The sequence below is a fragment of the Dasypus novemcinctus genome, chromosome 14 (assembly GCF_030445035.2).
Source record: "Dasypus novemcinctus isolate mDasNov1 chromosome 14, mDasNov1.1.hap2, whole genome shotgun sequence".
Lineage (NCBI taxonomy): Eukaryota > Metazoa > Chordata > Mammalia > Cingulata > Dasypodidae > Dasypus > Dasypus novemcinctus.
In genome coordinates this window covers 49892009-49913000 of record NC_080686.1, presented here as the reverse complement: position 1 = coordinate 49913000, position 20992 = coordinate 49892009, and the positions used below count along the sequence as shown (strand labels likewise).

Sequence of the window (20992 nt, the reverse complement as noted above, 5' to 3'; positions counted from 1 at the left end):
TGGGTTTGCTGAAGTGCATAATCTTATAGAAGCATCAGGGACCAGTGGTATGCTGGAGCTCGCTTGCACTCACTCCTAGGAGATGATTAATAAACTATCAGGATTGTTGACAGCTATTATAAAAAATTAAATTATATATATTTGCAATTAAAAGGGTATACATTAAAAACAAAGGTAATAAATACTCAAAACTCTTCATGTCCTAATAATTTTATACAATTTTCTATTTATGCTCTTGAACGTATTGTATCTGTGTGGTGGAAATACTGTACTGATGTGCTGAGGCCAGTGTTGTGCTGGAACGTGCTCATAGTCCTGTGACAGCTGTTCATGTGCATCTCATCCTAACGGCATGTTCACAGAGATCGCACTGAGACCTTGAATTTGCCTATGATGGAAGTATTCACACCTTGCAATTTGGCAAATGCTACAAATCAAAGCTTTTTTTTTTTTAGGGGAGAGTACTTTGCTAAACATTTATCAGTATATCATTGTGTACAGCTCTGATTTTCCCATATTTTTCCAAGTAATTTGTTTTCAGTTCCTAGTTTTTAAAAATCAATCTAAAAGTTGTCTATAGAGTGCCTATAGCTGCTAGGCTTTTAGAAAGCACTAATATGAAAATTCACAATGCCTTCTTGTTAGTGCATGTAGGATGTCTATAAACTATGTAATCTGCTGTACTCACTTCCACAGAATTAAAAAAAAAATGCCTAGGTGTTCCAACATCCTTCTAGATATGGTACAGGAAGAAAGAAAATCAAGGTTGAGTTCTGTGACAACTCCATGGTGTTAGAAGAGATTTCCTGCCAGGACCAACCATCAGATGGCAGGTAACAGGACATATTTAACAAGTAATCAAGTGGCAGATGAACTTGCAAAATTGGGAAATAAACCAGATCTCAGGATAAGAGAAACAAACCTCAGGTACAACTCTGTGAATCTCTGTTCATAAAGTAGTCTGAGCATCCTGATAAACCCAGCTAAAAGCTCTCCAAATAATATTCTAAATGTGTGATGACAATGTGTCTGACAACAGTGAATTGTTAAAGAAACAACAGCTTGAATGAACAAAGGACCTTGAGCTCCCAGATTTTCCAGGGAACCCATGGCAGATTTGGGGTAACAACAACAAATTTATGACACTTTTATTCTGGAGCATTATCAGATTATCTACTGATAGTATGCTTGTCTGTCTGTCTGTCTGTCAGTTATTGAGTTCCCATTATCTGATGGGCACTTTGCTTGGCATTACCCTTGCCCTAGTTGAAATTAGAGTCTAGTAGTGAAACACAAAATAGCAATTATCAATGAGTGCAGGTAAAGGTATTTCAGACAAGAAAGAGTATGACCTTTTAGGGAATTGAAAGTTCAAAATATCAGGAAAGGTTGGTAGAGGTAAAATATTACAAAATCAAAATTACATGCATTGAAAAAAAGAGAGATGTCTGAATTTAATCTTAAGGGAAATGTTTTTATTGATTATCTTTTAAGGAATGGGAGCAAAAAAAATTATCAAAGTTTTATTTTAGAAAGAACTGAAATTTAAAAAGAAAAACACATGTATTTTAATGACAGAGTTAGCCTTAATTTTTAGGAAATTATAATATTAAACAATGTAAATCCCTAATATTAACTAAATGGTCATTGGCTGACAAGATTATGAACAAATTCATAAGCACTAGATTACCAAGAACACTGAATTAGGAATTTATCAAGGCAAGAGCAAACCACCACTGTGCCAAAGATTGTATCACTGCAGGTGATCATGGGAAGTAGCATTTTAACATGGGAATCCAACCCACTCTTTGTTTCACTATTATTCTCTTAACAGAAATAAACATTTGGAAAGTTTTCTGACATACTTCCTCTTACTAAATGGGTCAGTGTCCCCACCAAATCCTACAGACCTACAACACAAAGGGAGGAAATACATATTGGGCTCAAATCCGCACTATACTTTTTGAGCACTTCCCTATGGAGTCCCAGCCAAAGAGTTCAACATTAAGCTGTTTAATCCCCACTGCACTTCCTTCTATTACCTAAGTAATCCTTCGGGGTATTTTTGTTTAATATAAAATGCCCTATTTAAAATCTCTGGCTACCATTTTACCTATTAACAGTGGCACATATATCATACCATGTGAATCCACAGTGTTAGAAAAATAAAAAGATGATGCTTCTTTAAAAGATGGTACATTGTCTTAGATCTTTATGCTGTGTTTCTTTTGCATTTTCTACATGTATTGGAGACTATGTTTTTCAGATGTGCTGCAATATCGACAAATATCTTTTGTCGTTTCTAAATACTTTTCATAATGTATCTCTAAAGAGTTTCATCCACTCTTTATTTTATAGAAGTGTTTGATAAGTGATGGTAGAGATGGTGAGGATAATAATAATTATAATAGTGTTAATGATTCTAGCAGTCAATTTTTCAAAGTGCCAAAAATTTGCATTAATCCCACAGTAGTGTGGAACTCACCATAGTCAATACATTTCCTTTGGCATGTATTGAGAAAATAAAAATAACTTAATCTTCACTTACCAACCACATTCTATCACCCACAGAGAAAGCGTCATAAACGTGTTAACTGCTTGTTGTATGGAATTGGAAAGACCTGAGTTGAATTGCTGGCAATTACATTAATTAATTATTCGTGTTATAAGAATAAGTTTCTTAATTGCTTCGATTCTCAGTTGCCTCTTCAATAAAATAAGAAAAAACGATCATAGCTAAGTAGGTTAAATAAGACAATATACATACACTGCTTAATACATAGTAGGTGCCTAATGCATACTTTTCCTTCTAAATTTGGAAGAAAATGCAGTTACTACAAATTTATTTTACATGTCACTAACAATATTGATGAACTATAAAGAACTAAAGAATATAAATATATGTCAGTAAAATATTTTTTAACCTCCATTTATTTTAATTACTTCATTTTCTTTGGCATTCATTCTCTGTGGAGAAGTTATCACTAATTTAATATAGTCTAACATAAGGAAAGAATGCTTAGTTATTCTTACATAATTTATTGCAATATGTAATATTATACCTTGAAATCTTTCCATTCCTTTTGTTGTTCCTTTCGCAAATATTCAGTTTTAACATCCTCCTACATGAAAACATAATATTAGATTGATTCAATAAGACTACATTTTTTCAATTATGATTCCAACCACTAAATCCATAATTAAAGCAAACCTTGAAAATGTGTAACTGTGGGCAGCTGGAAAATAATAGCAGATGGGCTGACTAGGAATAAGGCAAGAAGAAATGGGATAACTTATTTAATGCATTAGATATGAAGAACAGAGTCAAACCTTCAAAGAAATACAGGGCCTGGAAATACAGTTCTATTGGTACTTATAACAAATAATTTTCAAATACATAAATAATTTAATTACATTTATATAAAACAGTCTTGTTTTATATACACAGTCTTCCTAGGCATTCTGGCATCTTAATGCTATCAATTAAAAAAATTGAACAACAAAGAAATGGATGAAATTTGACTTATTTCCCCCCTTTTTAAAAATTTTATTTCACATTTTTCTTTATTTCTCCCCACCACCACCCACCTGAGATGATTTCCTCTTCTGTTTGCTTGTTGTTTTCACTGTTTGCACTCGGTGTCTGTTTTGTCTTTAGGGGACATCGAGAATCAATCCTAGGACCATGGGAGAGGCCGGTGCTCACCTGCTTGAGCCACATCTGCTCCCTGCTCATTTTGTTTTTGCCCATTGTCTGCTCATTGTTTTGCTCATTGTTTGCTTGTCTTCTTTAGGAGGCACCAGGAATTGATCCTGGGACCTCCCATGTGGGAGGCAGGTGCTCAACTGCTTGAGCCACATCAAGTTCCCTATTCCCCATTTTTAAATATTTTTAAATAAAGAGTTAGCCAAGATGATCTCTATGGTGTTAAGTAACACTAAAATTCTATTATTCCATTTCTTCTATGTATATTATCTTTTTTCCATTGCTTTTAAATTCAAATCATTAATACAGTAAATGAATGTAAGTCCAAATAAATGTTGAATAAATGTTTATATATGTATAAGAAAAAGGTCAGAACCAATAACTATCTTACTAGTAATCTCCACAGACTTTTAGTTATCAAATCTAAAGGGACATTATAAAAGGATTTGATTAAACATATGAATATAAAAACAGATTTCTTAAACAGAAAAATATATTCATATCAAAACCTTGAATTGTACCTTATGGCCTATGGAAGATCAAAGTAAATTAAATAATAATGAATTTGGTTTCAGACTCTTGTCACATATAATAAGGATTTAAAAGACATAGTGTACAACAGCTTATTTTCCTTCTGGAATCTGGTCTTTGACATAATATAGTGAGGTTTGAGTTGTTCAACTTGATTGGAGAATAACTTGCCATAGTTAATAAAATAATCAAGTAAATAAATAGGGAGAAAATTATATGAATTACTCTTTTTGGGCAAATATCAATGACCTCAGACTATATTAAACATATTTTAAACACCAGTAATTCAGCACACACATAAATGCCTCACCTTTTTCATTACTTATATTTTTACCTGTTATTTGGAAACACTGGCTTTGAGTGAGCTGAGTCATAAATACTGTATAAAACTGTATTGTTTTAATTTGGAAATTTGTGAAAGTTTGGCAGTCTCATTTGAAATCATGCCTGTCATGAATCTCAGTCTGAAGCAAACCTTAGGAGTGATTGTAGTAATTATGGCTTTTCTGCGATTATTATTCCAAATATGAGGATGTTCTGCTGGATAACTTCACATTATAGAATAGCTAATGACCCCATTCTCTCTTTGGCAGTCCAAATGAGACATCTTTCAATGAAAATAAAAGCAGATGTTTGATCTTAGCAGATGTCCAGGCTGACACACTAAACATATGCAGGGAATGGAAATCCTAGAACCTCACACATGTGTGAGAAATGCTGACCAGGACATAGAGGATTTCCGAGTAGCTTCATCTGGTTTTCTAAGAGTAGAATTTAGTTCATGTATTAAATAATGGTAGCATCCCCCTTCCCATCCTCTACACTGCTGCCAAAACTACTTTCCTTTCCAAATAACAGTAATGACCCTCTAGAATTTTTAAACCATATTTAGATTTATTATTTTCACACTATTTCTACATAAAAGAACAAAATAATCAAAAGATGATAATAAGCAAAAATAAGTTACCTGCATTATCAAAACAAAAACACAAATTCCTCTCTTTGCCCCAGAATTTCAAGTGGCTTCTTCCTCCATTATTTATTTTTGGCCATTCAAATGTCGTCTTCTTAATGAATTCTTTTGTTCAGCTTAAGCGGAATGCCTCACAATATACTATACACCTATGTATTGCGCTTTTTTCTTCCCCACTAGATGCTTTGGGAAGGCAATGAGTCTCCTAACTTGTTTACCAATCTATTTCAACTGCCTAGAACACAGGGCATGGTAGTTGTACAACAAATCTGTCAATTAAATGAAAGTAGGTAGAACCCAAGTCACTTTTAAAAAACAGTTTTTGTCATCTTCACCTATTACGTGCCACAGTAGCGTGCATTTGAAAGACAAACTATAAATATCATTCAACTGAATTAAGGATCTTCACTAATTTACCCCTTTATAAAGATTTTTCACTATTTTTTGTATTGAGGTATCAATAACATACAATAAATTGCATTCTTTTTACATTTTCTGTTAGACGAGCTTTGACAACTCTTGTGTTACAGCCACCCAAAATAAGGTAGAAAACATCTTCGTCACCCCAAAAGTTTCCTCATAACTTTTGCCAGTCAAACCTCTTTCACAGAGGAAACCACATTCTGTCTTCTATCACTGTAGATTAGTTTTGTCTATTTTATTTAATTAAATCATCTTTTTGGTTTCTTTTCCTTCACTTTACATAAAATCTATAAGATTCTTCCAAGGTACATGTACCAGTTATTTTATATCACTATTGCTAATATCCAATTGTATTAATTAACCACAATTTTTTATCCATTATCCTGTTGATGGACATTTGTAGTTATTTTTAGGAATTAACCTGTTATAAATATCCTGGTAAATGTATTTTTTGTAGTTATATCTATTTAACTATTGAATTAATTATCTAGAAGTGGAATTATTAGGTCATTGAGTACAAGTATGTCTAACTTTATAAGAAATGGTCAAAGATTTCTTCAAGCTTGTTGTATAATGCATTCTAACACCAGCAATGCATGATACTTCCAGTTGTTCCTCATCCTTGTCATTAGATAGAGTCAGACTTTTAAATTTTAGCCATTTTAGTGAATTTGAAATAGTATCTAATTGTGGTTTTAATTGCATTTTCCTAACGATTCATAAGAGTGAGCATATTTTCATGTGTATGTTAGCCAGTTTTATATCTGTTTTTATGATGTGTCTGTCCAAATCCTTTTCCATTAAAAAAAAGTGGGTAGTTTATCTTGTTATTGTTGATAGGTAGGAGTTCTTTACATATTCTGCCTGTGCATCCTTTGAGAGATTTATAAACTGAATATTTTTCTCAGTCTGTGGGTTGCCTATTGACTATTAATACTGTCTGTTGATGAGCAGAAATTGGTAATATTGATGAGGCTCAGATTATCACTTTAAGAAAAATTTTTATGATCAGTCATTTCTGTGTCCTAAGAAATATTTGCCTACCCCAAGGTCATAAAAATATTTTCCTATGTTTTGTTCTAGAAGCTTTATGGGATTAGTTTTAATGTTTAAGTGTTTGACCCCTCCTTTTGTTGTGTCAGTCTCCTAGGTGACTTAAAAGAAATACCATGAAATGCTTCAGTTTGAACAAAGGGAATTTATTATTTTACAACTGTGAGGCTGAGAGAATGTCCAAATAAAGGCATCATCAAGATGATGCTTTCTTCCCAAAGACTGGCTGCTGGTGATCCTTGGCTCCTTCCCAACATGGCAAGTCACATGGCAATGTCTGTTTTCTCTCCCTTCTTTTTTGGGTTTTGTTGGTTTCAGCTTCTTGCTTCTGTAGCTTTCTATTGCTCACTCTCTCTGTATTCATTCCATTCATAAAGGACTCCAGTAATACAATTAGGACCCATTCTAAATGAACATCAAGATATAAGCAGGTTTTGCTTTCTCCCCAAAGCATTCTGGTGCTGGACGCTGGCAATTCCTGGGGTTTCTTGGTTTTCCTGTCACATGGCAATGTACTCATCTATCTTCTGCTCTTCTGGTTTTACACTGACTTCTGACTTTTGGATCTTTACAAAACCTCCATAATCTGGATTAAGACACTCATTCAGTTGGACCACACCTTAACTAAAATTAACATCATCTTGATATCCTATATATAATAGTTTATACTCACAGAATGGCAGGTTAATACTAAGAACATGTCTATATTGGAGTACATAATTCAATCTACCACAATGACACTTTGTTGATCATTGTGGTTTTACCATCAGTCTTGAAATCAAGTGGGATAAATCCTCCAGTTTTGTTCTTTTTCAAGATTGTTTTGGCTATTATAGATTTCCATTGGAATTTTAGAATCAGCTCAACAATTAAATAAAAAAAAGGTCTGATAGATATTGCTTTCAATTTATAAATAATTTTGGGTAGGGATAGATACATTAGCAATATTGACTTTGCAACCCATAAGGATGGTATATCACTCATTTTTTCAATCTTTTTTTATTTCATATGGTAATGTTTCCTAGTTTTCAGGATAGAAATCTTATACCACTTGTTTTAGATATAGTCCAAGCACTCATAAATCATTATAAATTTATTCCTGTTTGATTTTTTTTGGCACTACTCTAATTGGTAGCTTTTTTCTGATTTTATTTGCTATTATATTAAAATACAATTGATTTTTGTGTATTGATCTTGTAATATCATTCTACTAGTATTTTGTAGATCCCATTGGGTTTTTTACATATACATTTTTGTTGTCTGGAAAAAAGACAATTTTACTTCTACATTTCCAATCTTTATGCTTATCAATTATTATTTTTGTCTTTATGCACTGTCTTGAACATCTAGTATTATGTTGAATAGAAGTCCACATGATTGCCTAATCAACATTAAGTGAAATGTTACATCTAAGCTTTTTACAAATATGATTTATCAGGTTGAAAAAGTTCTTTCATTTCTTTAGTTTGCCGAGAGCTTTTATCAAAAAGTCTTTTTCCTCCTACCTCTATTGAGATGTTCATGTGATTTTTCTATTTTATTCTGTTAGTAGGGGGAATTATATAATTGACTTTGAACGTTATACAAACTTTGCATTTCTTGTATAAACCCTGCATGGTCACTACATATTATCCTTTTTTATATATTGCTAGATTTGAATTCCTATTATTTTGTTAAGGATTTTTATGGATGTTCATGTGGAATATTTGGTTGGAATGTTCCTTTGGTGATATATTAGTTTTAGGTAAGGAATCAGGGTAATACTGATGTCCTAAATTTTATGATGTATTCCCACCCACTATAATTTCTGAAATAATTCATATGTTATTAGAATTATATCCTACTTAAATTTATGAAAAAATACACAAGTGAAGACAGCTGTGCCAGGAGTTTACTTTTTGAAAAAGTATTTGATTACAAGTTTAATTCTGTAGCAGATATGACATTTTTATGATTTTTTCTTTCTTCTTGATTTGGGCTTCATAAGTTCTGTTTTTAAAGGAATTAGTCCATTGAATTCCTTTGAATTTATTAAAATCTGTTGTTCATAATATCCCACCGTAATCTCCTCCTCACTGTTGCTTTCCTAACCTGAGGCATGCCTGAATTGTGGGGAGGAAGAGAGTTAAAATTAGCTGAAAGTCTGAAGTTTTATTGGCAGACTGGAAGAACTTACAATTACTAAAATAAGATGAACTGGAAAAATTGTGGGTCTACCTGACATTTCATTCAGTGTCAAGTAAGATCACTTCAAAAACCTGGCTTTGAAGAGGCAGTGGAATAAAAATGAAGATGCTTTCCAGCTGCACTCTGCTAAGGCCAGCTCATTCAACAAACTTGTTACACTTGCTAAAATTTCAACTATAGAGCATAAAAATGAATTGAAGCCAAAATTAATAGGCACTAAGAATTTTGAATCTTAAAATCTTCCTTTTTTGGAAGTATAAAGTCAGCAAAGATGGAAATTATGCTTCAAAAAAACAGAATCTTGCTGAAAATAACATAATATGAACATATTATGATATTCCTTAGGCTTCTCAAGGTTTTTTAAAGGTTTTTTTATTGTTGACTATAACACTCATGTGGGGAAAAAAGCATAATACAAAAATATAGGAAAATATTGCCAGGATCCCAGAAGCCCTGGGTACTTCTTTTCCCAATCCCTGCTCCTTTACTCCTTAAGAAAATCACTGATTTGACTTACTAGTAATCATTTTCTTTATTTTCTTTGTAGTCTTACTATCTAAGAATGCATTCCTAAGCAACATAGCTTCACCTGTTTTTGAACTTCACATTCATGGACTCATACAGCTACTTGTATGTCTAAATTCTTGCTCTTAATATCATGCTTGTAATATTCAGTTCCTTCAATTTCATGACTGTATGCTATCCCTTTGTATGATGATATAGCATAATCATTTCTTCTACACTACTGATGGATATTGATGGATATTTGCTTGTAATATTTCACTAAATAAAGCTCCTATGTTGTTCATATTATTCACTTACAAGGAATCCTGAAAATACAAGGACAAGTGAAGAGTTAAATGATTTAAAAGGCACCAAAAAGCAATTTTACTTCTCTATCACTATCTGAAAACTGGTTTAAAATTTTAATTTCTATCTAGTACATAGAAATATAAATTTACAGTCTATTTGTTTTCTGTTAGCTCTATAGCATTGTATTGCATTAGTTTTCTATTGCTGTTATAAAAATTATCACAAACCTAGTAACTTAAATATATATATATATACACATACATATATAATCTTAAAATTCTCACTGGGCTGAAATCAAGGGGTCAGCATGGCTGTGTTTCTTTCTGGAGGCTCACGGGGAGGATTTATTTTCTTGCCTTTATCAACTTTTAGAGCCCACTTAAATTCCTTGGCTCACAAGCCCCTTCTCCATCTTCAAGGCCAGACTCTTCTTCAGTAGTCATATCTGGCCACATCATCACATTTTTAGTCATAGGAAAAGTTCTCCACTTTTAAAGGCTCATAAAATTAGATTAGGCCCATTCAGCTAATCCAGGGTAATCTGCCATCTAAAAGTCTGTAACCTTAATCACATCAGCGAAGTTCCTTTTGCTCTGTAAAGGAACATATTCACAGGCTTGGGGGATTAGAGCATGAGCATCTGAGGAGGGGGGGGTAGCTTTGCTCTGCCTAACACACTTATCTTTTTTACTTTTCCTATCATATTGTTTTTTATCTAATTTTTAAATTTAATTTTTCATAATTTATCAACATGGTTTAAAAAATAAAATTTACTGAGGTAATCAATGACAAACCTCTGACTTTCAACACCGTCTTCTCCCTCCCTATACCATTTAGGTGATTGCTATTCTTAACTCCTATTGAATTTCTACAATTTCTTTCTGGAATTTCTTTATTCATGTTTAGACAAATACAAATATGGATTCTTCTATTCATCCTCTTTTACACTAAAGATTGCATATTGTATGTACTGTTTTGCTTGTTGCCATTTTAATTTAACAATAATATCTAGGGGTTGTTTCATATCAATATATAAAGGAATTCTTATTGTTTATAGTCCCTTAGCATTCCTTGAATAAATGTGCCAGTTTATTTAGCCAGTCTTTGTTGATGGACGTTTGGGTAGTTACAAAGTTCTCCTCTCACAGTGTTGCTCCATTCACATATATAATTTCATGTGTGTTCCAGGGTATGGGATAAATTCCCCAAAGAGGACATTCAGAGTCAATTTATATGTACCTTTTTAGTTTTAATAGATTTTCCAATTTCTATAGGGCATAAGATGCTTTGTTTTTTGAAATATCAAAATGACATGTGTTTCTTCTGGTTCACCTTATAGGAAACATAGCACATTTATATGACTTTGAACCTCCCCTTTATTGCCACTTCTCATTTTTTTGTCATATCATTTTTATTAGTTTTTCTATTGGTTAATTTCTTATATTAGACCTTCAGAAATTGCTGGCTTCAATTTCAGAAAAGGACATGTGTCCTGTCCTTTCCATCTTGCTCAGGCTCCAATACCAGCTCCCAGTGTAGGTCACTTCCTCACCCTGCTTATGCTCCTGCATGGACCTGTCCTCACTCTCTCTCCATTCCCTGCTCCAAGCAACCTTCCTAAGCAGGCAACCTTCTCACCTCACTGGGGTTCCGACACTAGCGCTAGGATGCCCCCACAACACCCCTATCATCCTTAGCCTGAGCACACTCTGACAACTGTGTCTAGCTGCCACTCTGCAGGCATGCTTTCCTCACCCATTTGCTGGGTCTCCCATACCCTGTGCCTGGCAACCCTCCTCGGTAGATGCCACCTTGCCTTGCTTGGATCTCAGCATCCGGCTATAGAGTCCACCTAGGCCTGAAGGGAAGGAACCTGAAGGGGAAGACAAAGGAGCATTGCTTTTTTTTTTTTTTTCCAATTGTTGAAAAGGAAGCCTATGGGGACAGATGTGGCTCAAGCGGTTGAATGCCTGCTTCCCACATGGGAGGTCCCGGTTAGGTTCCCAGTGCCTCCTGAGGACAACAAAAAGGAGCAATGCGCAAACAGGAGAAAGAACCAACTCAGGGAAGCCTATTTGGCTCAGTGGTTGAGCTCAGGTTTCCCACACATATGAAGTCGCAGGTTTAATCGCCCAGCCCTTGGTACCTCGAAAAATAAATAATTAAATAAAATAAAGCTAAAAGTGAAAAAAGCAAACACCCTTTACAACAAAACTACTTCAACTTCAGATCTTACATTATTACAGATATAATAATTTCATTATGAATGCATGTAAATATGTTTAAAAGAGGAATCAAATTTTTTGTTTATTTGTGATGGCTCAAAGTAATTTAAATGACTTGGTTATTTGGTTATTTCTTACAATTTGTTTCTGGCAGTGAAAACATCTTTCTTTTATAAATGTAAAATGAGACAAATTTCCATAGTAAGATATCTCCTGTATCACTAGAAAACTTGAGGTCTATGTAAATTATTTGTTTACCAACTCAATGATACAGCAAGCACATTTTACCTTTCAACTCTAAAAAAGTTTATTTTCCATCCACTGCACATTTTTGCAATATAGAAAGAATTATTTCGCATCTGCACCACATGTCAATCTATTCTGCTAGTTAACTATTTGGGGTAAAACCTAATTGTTTTGATTTTTGTCCTACATTTGAAAGTAAACACTATATACACACACACACATACATATAATACATGTTTATTATAGGCTATTTGGCATGGCATAGTCTTACCACATTATCATCAGAAGTTTCCAAAGCTAGAATTCCAATTTTAATAAATCTCTTCCTCTACTTTTCTTCCCTTCTGTACTGTGGTTTCTCTCCTTCTCGCTCTCCTTCCCTATTCCCTTACCCGCTTCTCCCACAGTTCCTTTCTCTATCACTTTTTTTCTAATTAATACATCAAGGAAATATATAAAGCCTGATAGTGCATAATTTGACACAACTAAAATTGCAATTCGAAAATTGAAACTAAATCTTTTTGGAAGTTTAGAATATCCATGGGATTATTAAATATTATCCCATCTAGGTTTGTTAATATTATCCACTAGCAAATCATCACCTATGCTGGCGCTGCCGTATCTGCAATCTGCTTTCTTTGGTAACCACAGAGAATGCTGGCTTTTATAATGATACATTGAAATGATTTTTAGTATTTATTCTATTGTTACTATATTTTGGTGACTATTTTGAATTAAATTTAGCCTGGGAAGTATCTAATGTTGATAATCCACTGCCTTTTCATTTTTATCTTGTATTTTTAAATGTCATTTTATTGGTTCCTGAGCATCAGTGATTGTATTTTATTAATTAATGAAATTATCATTTATTTTGCATTATATGTCAGGCATCAAAAGTATAAAGATGAACAAAATATATATTTTTGTCTTTGAGGAAGCCTCAGGAGTTGGAGACAAATACCTTTTGTGTATAAATCTAGGTCGAAATTACACTAAAAATAGACATTTTATGTTCTTAATATTACTGATGATGCTTTCCCACATGCATATTTCCATTCAGAACCATGTCCAAAAAAAAGTTTTTCTCAAACATATAAATGCTCCTGCTTATTTTTTTTCCTGCTGTCTGTTGCTAATGAGCATCAAGCTGGAGAGTATATCATTTTTATCACAATAATTTCCCAGATGACTTAGAAAGGCACAGGAGATTAAATCAAAGGTGCAACCGCAGAGTAACACATTTTATTTGGGTCATATCTGTTTGCATTTCCAAACCCATTTTGAATTGGAAAACAAAAATATGTGTCTGGGTTATCAGTAATATGTTTATCATGATTTCTTTAGATGGATATTTCCAATAAAATGCTCTGTTTTATTTTGAATCGAAAAGAAGAAATAATTGGGGACAAGGATGACCTTAGTTTTATTTTAGTTATCTATATATTTCCTTCTTGAAACATATGAGTCATGATTTTGGAAAAATTAACTAGTATCCCTGGATAAGTTTATTGAAGACAAAGTATAAAGAAGGCCTTTTTCAACCCCAAAGTATTTCAAACCCACATTTTAAAGATAATACAATAGTTCTTCAGGGACTTGATTAAACAATTGCTGAACCATAATCAGTCAGATATGTGATTTATTATCTTTCTTTAAAAAAGTAACACCACCTATTAGAAAGTTTTCTAAAGTAAAGAAGCATATGAAATTTTTTAAAATTTCTATTTTCTATGTCCCTTCAGACACATTTTCACTTTATGGCTTACAACTGACAGACACTAAGTTATAAAAACATGCAAGTTGGAAGTATGGATAACCAAAGTCTCTAAAGACATGCTATCAATAAATTACTCATAAGGGCACTAGAAGGATGTTGAGAAAGGATAATGTCATTCTCTTGCTGCAAGACAGAAAATCAAACCAATTCAATGCTAATTCTTATGAAGACATGAACTATCAGATTGTGTACTCTTTTGGCGATCTGTAACTGCCACATATATGTATAACCTGAACTAAGACACTTGCTTCATTTGAAAGAATATTCTGGTGTATATATTTTTAACAAATTAATTTTATTGACACATATTAATAAAGCATAAACTCATCCAAAGTGTACAATGATATTCAGTATAATCACATAGTTGTACATTCATCACTTCAATCATTTTAGAGCATTTTCATCATTTCAAAAATAACAAAACAAAAAACTTACCACCTCTCAATCTCTCTATGCTTCCCCTACTGTATATAGCTGCTATTCTATTTCCTTCTCTCTAGTATATTTGTATTTATATTTTGTAAAAACAGTCTCATATATGCAATGTCACCCATATTCATATTTTACATGAGGTTTCACTATGTTATACAGCCCCATGTTACAATTTTTTGGCATTTCTTCTGGTAATATACATGACCTTAGATTTTCCCTTTCAACCACTATCATACACATATAATAGCTCTACTAGTTACAAACACCATGATATGCCTTCTCCATTTCTGTTCATTTCCAAAGATTTAAAAACAATCTCTCTGCCAATTCTACACAGATTAACCCTCACCTTTCCATTCTCTACCATCCTTCTATTTTCTGGTGACCTATTTTCTAATTATTAACTTCATGAATTTATACAATATATTTAATTCATAATAACGCAATCATATAGTATTTGTCCTTCTTTGTCTGGCTTGCTTCACTCAGCATAATGTCCTCCAAGTTCACCCATGTTGTCATATGTTTCATGACTTCATTTCCTCTTACCACTGCATAGTATTCCATTGTGTATATATATCACAATTTACTTATCCATTCATCAGTTGATGGACACCTGAGTTGTTTCTCACTTGTGACAATCTTGAATAATGCCACTATGAACATACATGTGCATATATCTATTCATAGCACTGCTCTCAAACTTCTGATAATTCTAATTAAAACATCAAATAACTAATCCAAAAACAGCTTTCCAACATTTGTGAAGTAGTCTCCATTTATAAAATGCGATAGTTGCACTAGATGGACTGTTACATCCCCCTCAATTTAGTTCAACAAATGTTACTTTATAGAAAGTAGTGATATAAAGAAGAAGAACTTCCTTTAAACAACATACTTTTTAGTAAAAGGAAGAAGTAATTACAAACAAGTGATATTAAAAAATTAAATGATGTACAAGGTATAAAAACAGTTTGGAAGAGCAAAGGGGAAGAATAACTTAACCCTTACAGCAGCTGAGGATCATAGAGCAGAGGGCATCAGGAAGGGTTCCAGAGATGAAGTTACACATGTGCAGGTTTGAAGCATGAACTTATTCACCAGGCTGACAAGGGGTAGGTATAATATAGGCACAGGTGTGAAATAAGATGGTACATTTAGGAGATTTCAAGAAATTTGATGTTGGTAGAGCATGAAGTAGAGAAACTGTCAGGAGAGGAGTAGGCATGAGTCTATTCATATATTTGCTAAGTCACATGGATACTAGCCTAGGCCATGGTTATAAATGAATGGCTTTAGAATTGGAGGGAATATGGAGGCTATAGTACCCAAATTGATACAAGATGATTCTAAATAATCTACACTCATTTATGGAATGTGATATGTAAGGAACATATCATGCAAAGTTCTTTATCTCTTTTGCCCACCAGTGGTTGTTAGAAAAGCTCTGAGAGCAAAGTTCACAGAGAGTCTAGTACTCATAGAACCAAAGGAAGGATATTGTGGAATTGGAGACAGGTTCATTAATTTGAGAAATATATCAGGTTTGTTGAATCACATAGAAAATCTCTAGCAAATTATTATTTGACTTGGGTGTCCTAATACATTTCAGTTTCAGTCCTTATGCTAAACTATTGAAGTTTCACTGCATATTTTTTTCTTTTCAATTAGTTAAAGATATTTACTTGCTATCTCCCTTACCCAGAACATGAAGCCTGGTGCTGCTTGAGTGTTTCTGGAAAAAAAAGTTTAACCTTACTTTAAATATACATATAATCTGCCTGAGAATTCAGGGCTTATGCATTTTAAATATTAAATAATACAAGCAAAAAAAAAGAAGATATCATAAGATAAATATCACCTTTACTGCTAACTGAAAAATACGGAAATAAAAACTATTCACTTGTGATTTCCTTAGAAATTCTTCTGTTAATTTCAATTCTTAAGCTTTATCATCAATTTCGTGATAATGGCTCTAGGCTAGACAATTAGTATCGGTAGGTAATCAGCTAAAATATGTTTAAAATTGTGATGGTCAAGCTCATGTGTCACCTTGGCTAGGTTATATCGCCCACTTGTTTGGTCAAGCAAGCACTGAAATACATGTTACTGTGAGCACATTTTATGGATTTAAATCATTAGTCATTTGACTACCTATGACTGATTACACCTACAATTAACAATGAGTGAAGTCTCATTCAATGGGTTGAAGGTCTTAAAGGGAGACCAGATAATTTCAACAGTGAGAAAAAAAATTCTGTCTCTCTTTCAGCCAGCCAGCTACCCCTGGGGAATTCATTGAAACCTTCTTGGACCTGCCCTATGGAATTCAGACTTGCCAATCTCCACAGTCAAGTGAGCCAATTCCTGTTTTTAAAATCTCATGATATTTACATATATATACATTGTACATGAGTAGGCCTATGTTATGTATTTATATCCTTAAATATGAGTTGCATGTATTATTTATCTCTTTGGAAAAATAAAGGTGACACATGTGACAGTCACTTAGTATCTAGATTCATTATCATCCTTAGAGCTGAGCGAAATCAGTCTGTATTTCATTGCTTTTTCTAGTATCTCTTCATGACAAATAGGGGTTTAGAAATGTTATTATTTATGTCTCACAACATATTTAATAAACAACAAAATCTTCACAATCCATAGCTATATGAACTCTTACAGAAATGATGAACATACTGTGCTTTTTCTTTATTTAAATTTTTGCAGCTACATTGAGTCCAACTATGGGTACCTCCTTTCCAATTACAACCTAGCTTTCAAGGCCTATCTTCAAGGTTTATCTTCTCCAAGAAATCTTTCTAAGAACACAGCAAACCAATTCCTTAATCTTCTTATTCTTTGACCTTGTAATTCTAGCTATCTATAAGCATTTAAGGCTTCTAAACTGAAAAATATTTATGCTTAACAGTCAACATCTCAAAACATCTATGTTTTGTCTAAAAGTCAGTGGGCATAGTCAGGATGACAGAAGACATGAGACAAAATTGGAGTTTATTTAGGCAGATGGAGGAATGACAGAATGTTTTGAACCAAATATACCCCTTCTTTCAACAGAAGTATTTTATTCCTTTTACAACTTGCTTCTTGATTCTCTTTTCCCATTACTTGGTCTTGGTTCTCTGCCTCTGAAAAATACTTCATTCATTATTTAGAAGGCAATGAATTGTTTTCTTTTTACAAAATAAAATTGTGTTTGTTAGGAAGGAAATAGTTTAGTCACTTTTCAAACATTGAATATAGAAAACTAAAGTCTCACAAACAGTTTTCAACATTCTGCAAAACTCTATTTACTTTGAAAGTGCATTTGTAACATTCAGCTTACCTGGCAAAGGACTTAGGGGAGATGATGTTCAGTGTTTGGTTTGACTTGCCTGCTGCACTATAGACTCTATATTTTAGTGGGGCAGAGTTAGTAGAATAGTCTCATAAAGACAATAATTTATCTCATCCTCATTAATTATCATTGGAAACTAATAGTACAAGTGCTGCTCCTCCTGTAAAGTATGTAACCAGATGACTAACAGCCATTTCAAAATCCTTTTGTCTTTTAACATCACTAATACCTAGCAAGTTTATTCAGTTACATGAATAAATAATTATAGTGAGCTTGGTTTATACAAGGCATCTTTGTGTAGTAAAAACTGGATATCCACACATGAAAAGGCATTATCCCTGTTTATAAGAAGTTTTCCTCCCATTTATTCCTATCTTCCTTTATCTTATACTTTGCTCTTTTAGTTAAGTAATTTATTTAATTATTATTTACCAAGTACTGTGTGAGACACTGGAGACACAAGGGTAGCCTAGAGAGACAAAACCCATGCCTTCAAGGAATTAACATGCCATGAGAATAAACTTGAATTATACTGAGCAAAAAAGTTACTCAAAATTTTGAGATAAAAATATCTCAGAATTATCTTTGTTCCAGTTACTTCTTAGTACACCAATTAAAGGGAAAGAGAGCAAATGGACTTACAGATTGAAAACAATCCCAATAAAAGTCCCAACAGCCTTTTCTGTAGAAGTGGAAAAACCAATTATCAAATTTATTTGAAAGGCAAAGGAGCCCCAAATAGCCAAAACATTTCTTTACAAAGAAGAACGAAGTTGTAGGGCTCTCATTCCTGACTTTAAAGCACATTACTTTACAGTGGTAAAAACAGGATGGTACTGGCTTAAAGACAGACACTTTTGACCAATGAAACTGAATTGAGAACTGAGAAATAGATCCTCACAGTACAACCAAGTGATTTTTAACAAGGCTGTTAAGCCCAGCCAGCTGGGCCAGAACAGTCTATTCAACAAATGGTGCTGGGAGAACTGGATATCCATATCCAAAAGAAAGAAAGAAGGGAAACGGACTTGGCCCAGTGGTTAGGGCGTCCGTCTACCACATGGGAGGTCCGCGGTTCAAACCCCGGTCCTCCTTGATCAGTGTGGAGCTGGCCCATGCACAGTGCTGATGCGCACAGGGAGTGCCATGCCACGCAGCGGTGTCCCACGCGCAAGGAGTGCGCCCTGTAAGGAGAGCCGCCTGCCCAGGAATGGCGCCGCCCACACTTCCCGTTCTGCTGACGACAACAGAAGCAGACAAAGAAACAAGACGCGGCAAATAGACACAGAGAACGGACAACCGGGGGAGGGGGGGAATTAAATAAATCTTTAAAAAAAAGAAAGAAAGACCCCTATCTCATACTTTTAATTAACTCAAAATGGATCAAGGACCTAAATATAAAAATGACAACCATAAAACTCCTAGAAGAAAATGTAGGAAAATATCTTCGAGATCTTATGGGAAGTGATATTGTCTTAAACCTTACACCTAAAGCACAAGCAACAAAAGAAAAAATAGACAAATGGGACCTCCTCAAAAATTAAACACTTTTGCACCCCAAAGGACTTGGTCAAAAAGGTGTAAAGGCAGCCACCTCAATGGGAGAAAATATTTGGCAATCTCATATCCAGTAAGTGTTTAATATCCATGCTATACAAAGAGATCATACAACTCAACAATAAAAAGACAAACTACCTGAATAAAAAAATGGGCAAAAGACTTGAAGAGACAATTGTCCAAAAAAGAAATACAAATGGCAGAAAGAAACACATGAAAAAATGTTCAACATCACTAGCAATTAGGGAAACGCAAATCAAAACTACAATATCATTTCACATCTATTTTCCTGTCTGCTATTAAAATGTTGGAAGACTGTAAACATTGGAGAATATGTGGAGAGATAGGAACACTTATTCACTGTTGGTGGAAATTTATAATGGTACAGCCACTGTGGAGGACTGTTTAACAGTTCCTAAGGAGGTTGAATATAGATTTGCCCAGTGATGCTGCAGTACCACTACTGGGTATATATATAACCAGAAGAACTGAGAGCAGTGACACAAATAGACATTTATACACTGATGTTCATAGTGGCATTATTCACAATTGCTAAAAGTTGGAAGCAACCCACATGTCCATCAACTGATGAGTGGATAAACAAACTGGTGTATACACACAATGGAATATTATGCAGCAATAAGAAGAAATAAAGTCATGAAGCATATGACAGCATGGGTGAACCCGGAGGACATTATGTTGAGTGAAGCAAGCCAGAAACAAAGGACAAATACTGTATGATTGTGCTATTATGAATTAAATATATTGTATAAACTCATAGAGTCAATAATTAGAAAAGAGGTCACCAGAAAATAGAAGGAGGATAGAGAATGGAAAGGTGAGGGTTAATCTGTACAGAACTGGCAAAAAGTTGTTTTTAAATCTTTGGAAATTGACCAGAAATGGTGAAAGCATATCATAGTGTTTGTAACTAGCAGAGCTATTACATGTGTATGATAGCGGTTGAAAGGGAAAGTCTAAGGTCACATATATTACTAGAAGGAAAGCTAGAAACTGCGACATGTTTCTGTATACAATAGTGAAACCTCATGTAAAACAGGATTACGGGTGATATTGCATATATAAGACAGTTTTTATGAAATATAAATACAAATATACTAGAGAGAAGGAAACAGAGTAGCAGCTATGTACGGCAGGGGAAACAGAGATTGAGAGGTAATAATATGTATCAATAAAATTGATTTGATTAAAAATAATATGGATTAGAGTGGATTTACTGGTATACTACTATTGAATTATTGTGACTCTAGCAATGGAAGAAATTATATCATTGATGTGGAGACAGTGACCATGGAAGTTGCTGAAGGCAGGGAGAGGGAAAAGAAGTTGTGGTATGGGGTATTTTCGGGGCTTGGAGTTATTATACTACAGGGACAGGTGCTGGATATTATATATCCTGCCTGAATGGACTGGGACAGAGTGTAAACTACAATGTAAACAATAATGCATGCTGTGTAGCAGTGCTCCAAAATGTATTCACCAATTGCAATGAAAGTACCATACCAGTGAAAAAAGTTGTTGATGCGGGAAAAGTGGGGGGTGTGGGGAGTGGGCATATGGGAACTCCCTATATTTTTTAATGTAACATTTTGTGTGATCTATGTATCTTTTAAAAATAAATGATGTAATACATATGTATAAAAAAAAGAAGTAGCTGGAAATCAACAGAACCAGGAAAAGGAATGTGATG

At 33.8% G+C, this 20992-nt stretch overlaps 1 protein-coding gene across 2 annotated transcripts in view; it reads right to left on the bottom strand.

Annotated features, from left to right (window-relative positions):
- The window catches only part of CNBD1 (cyclic nucleotide binding domain containing 1), a 479949-nt gene that overhangs the window by 7838 nt on the left and 451119 nt on the right, over positions 1–20992 (bottom strand). For both annotated transcript variants that reach the window (XM_004474779.3, XM_058275701.2), the window contains one exon: positions 3063–3122. In XM_004474779.3, the coding sequence (XP_004474836.2) occupies positions 3063–3122 (60 nt within the window). The remainder of the gene's footprint in view (positions 1–3062; positions 3123–20992) is intronic.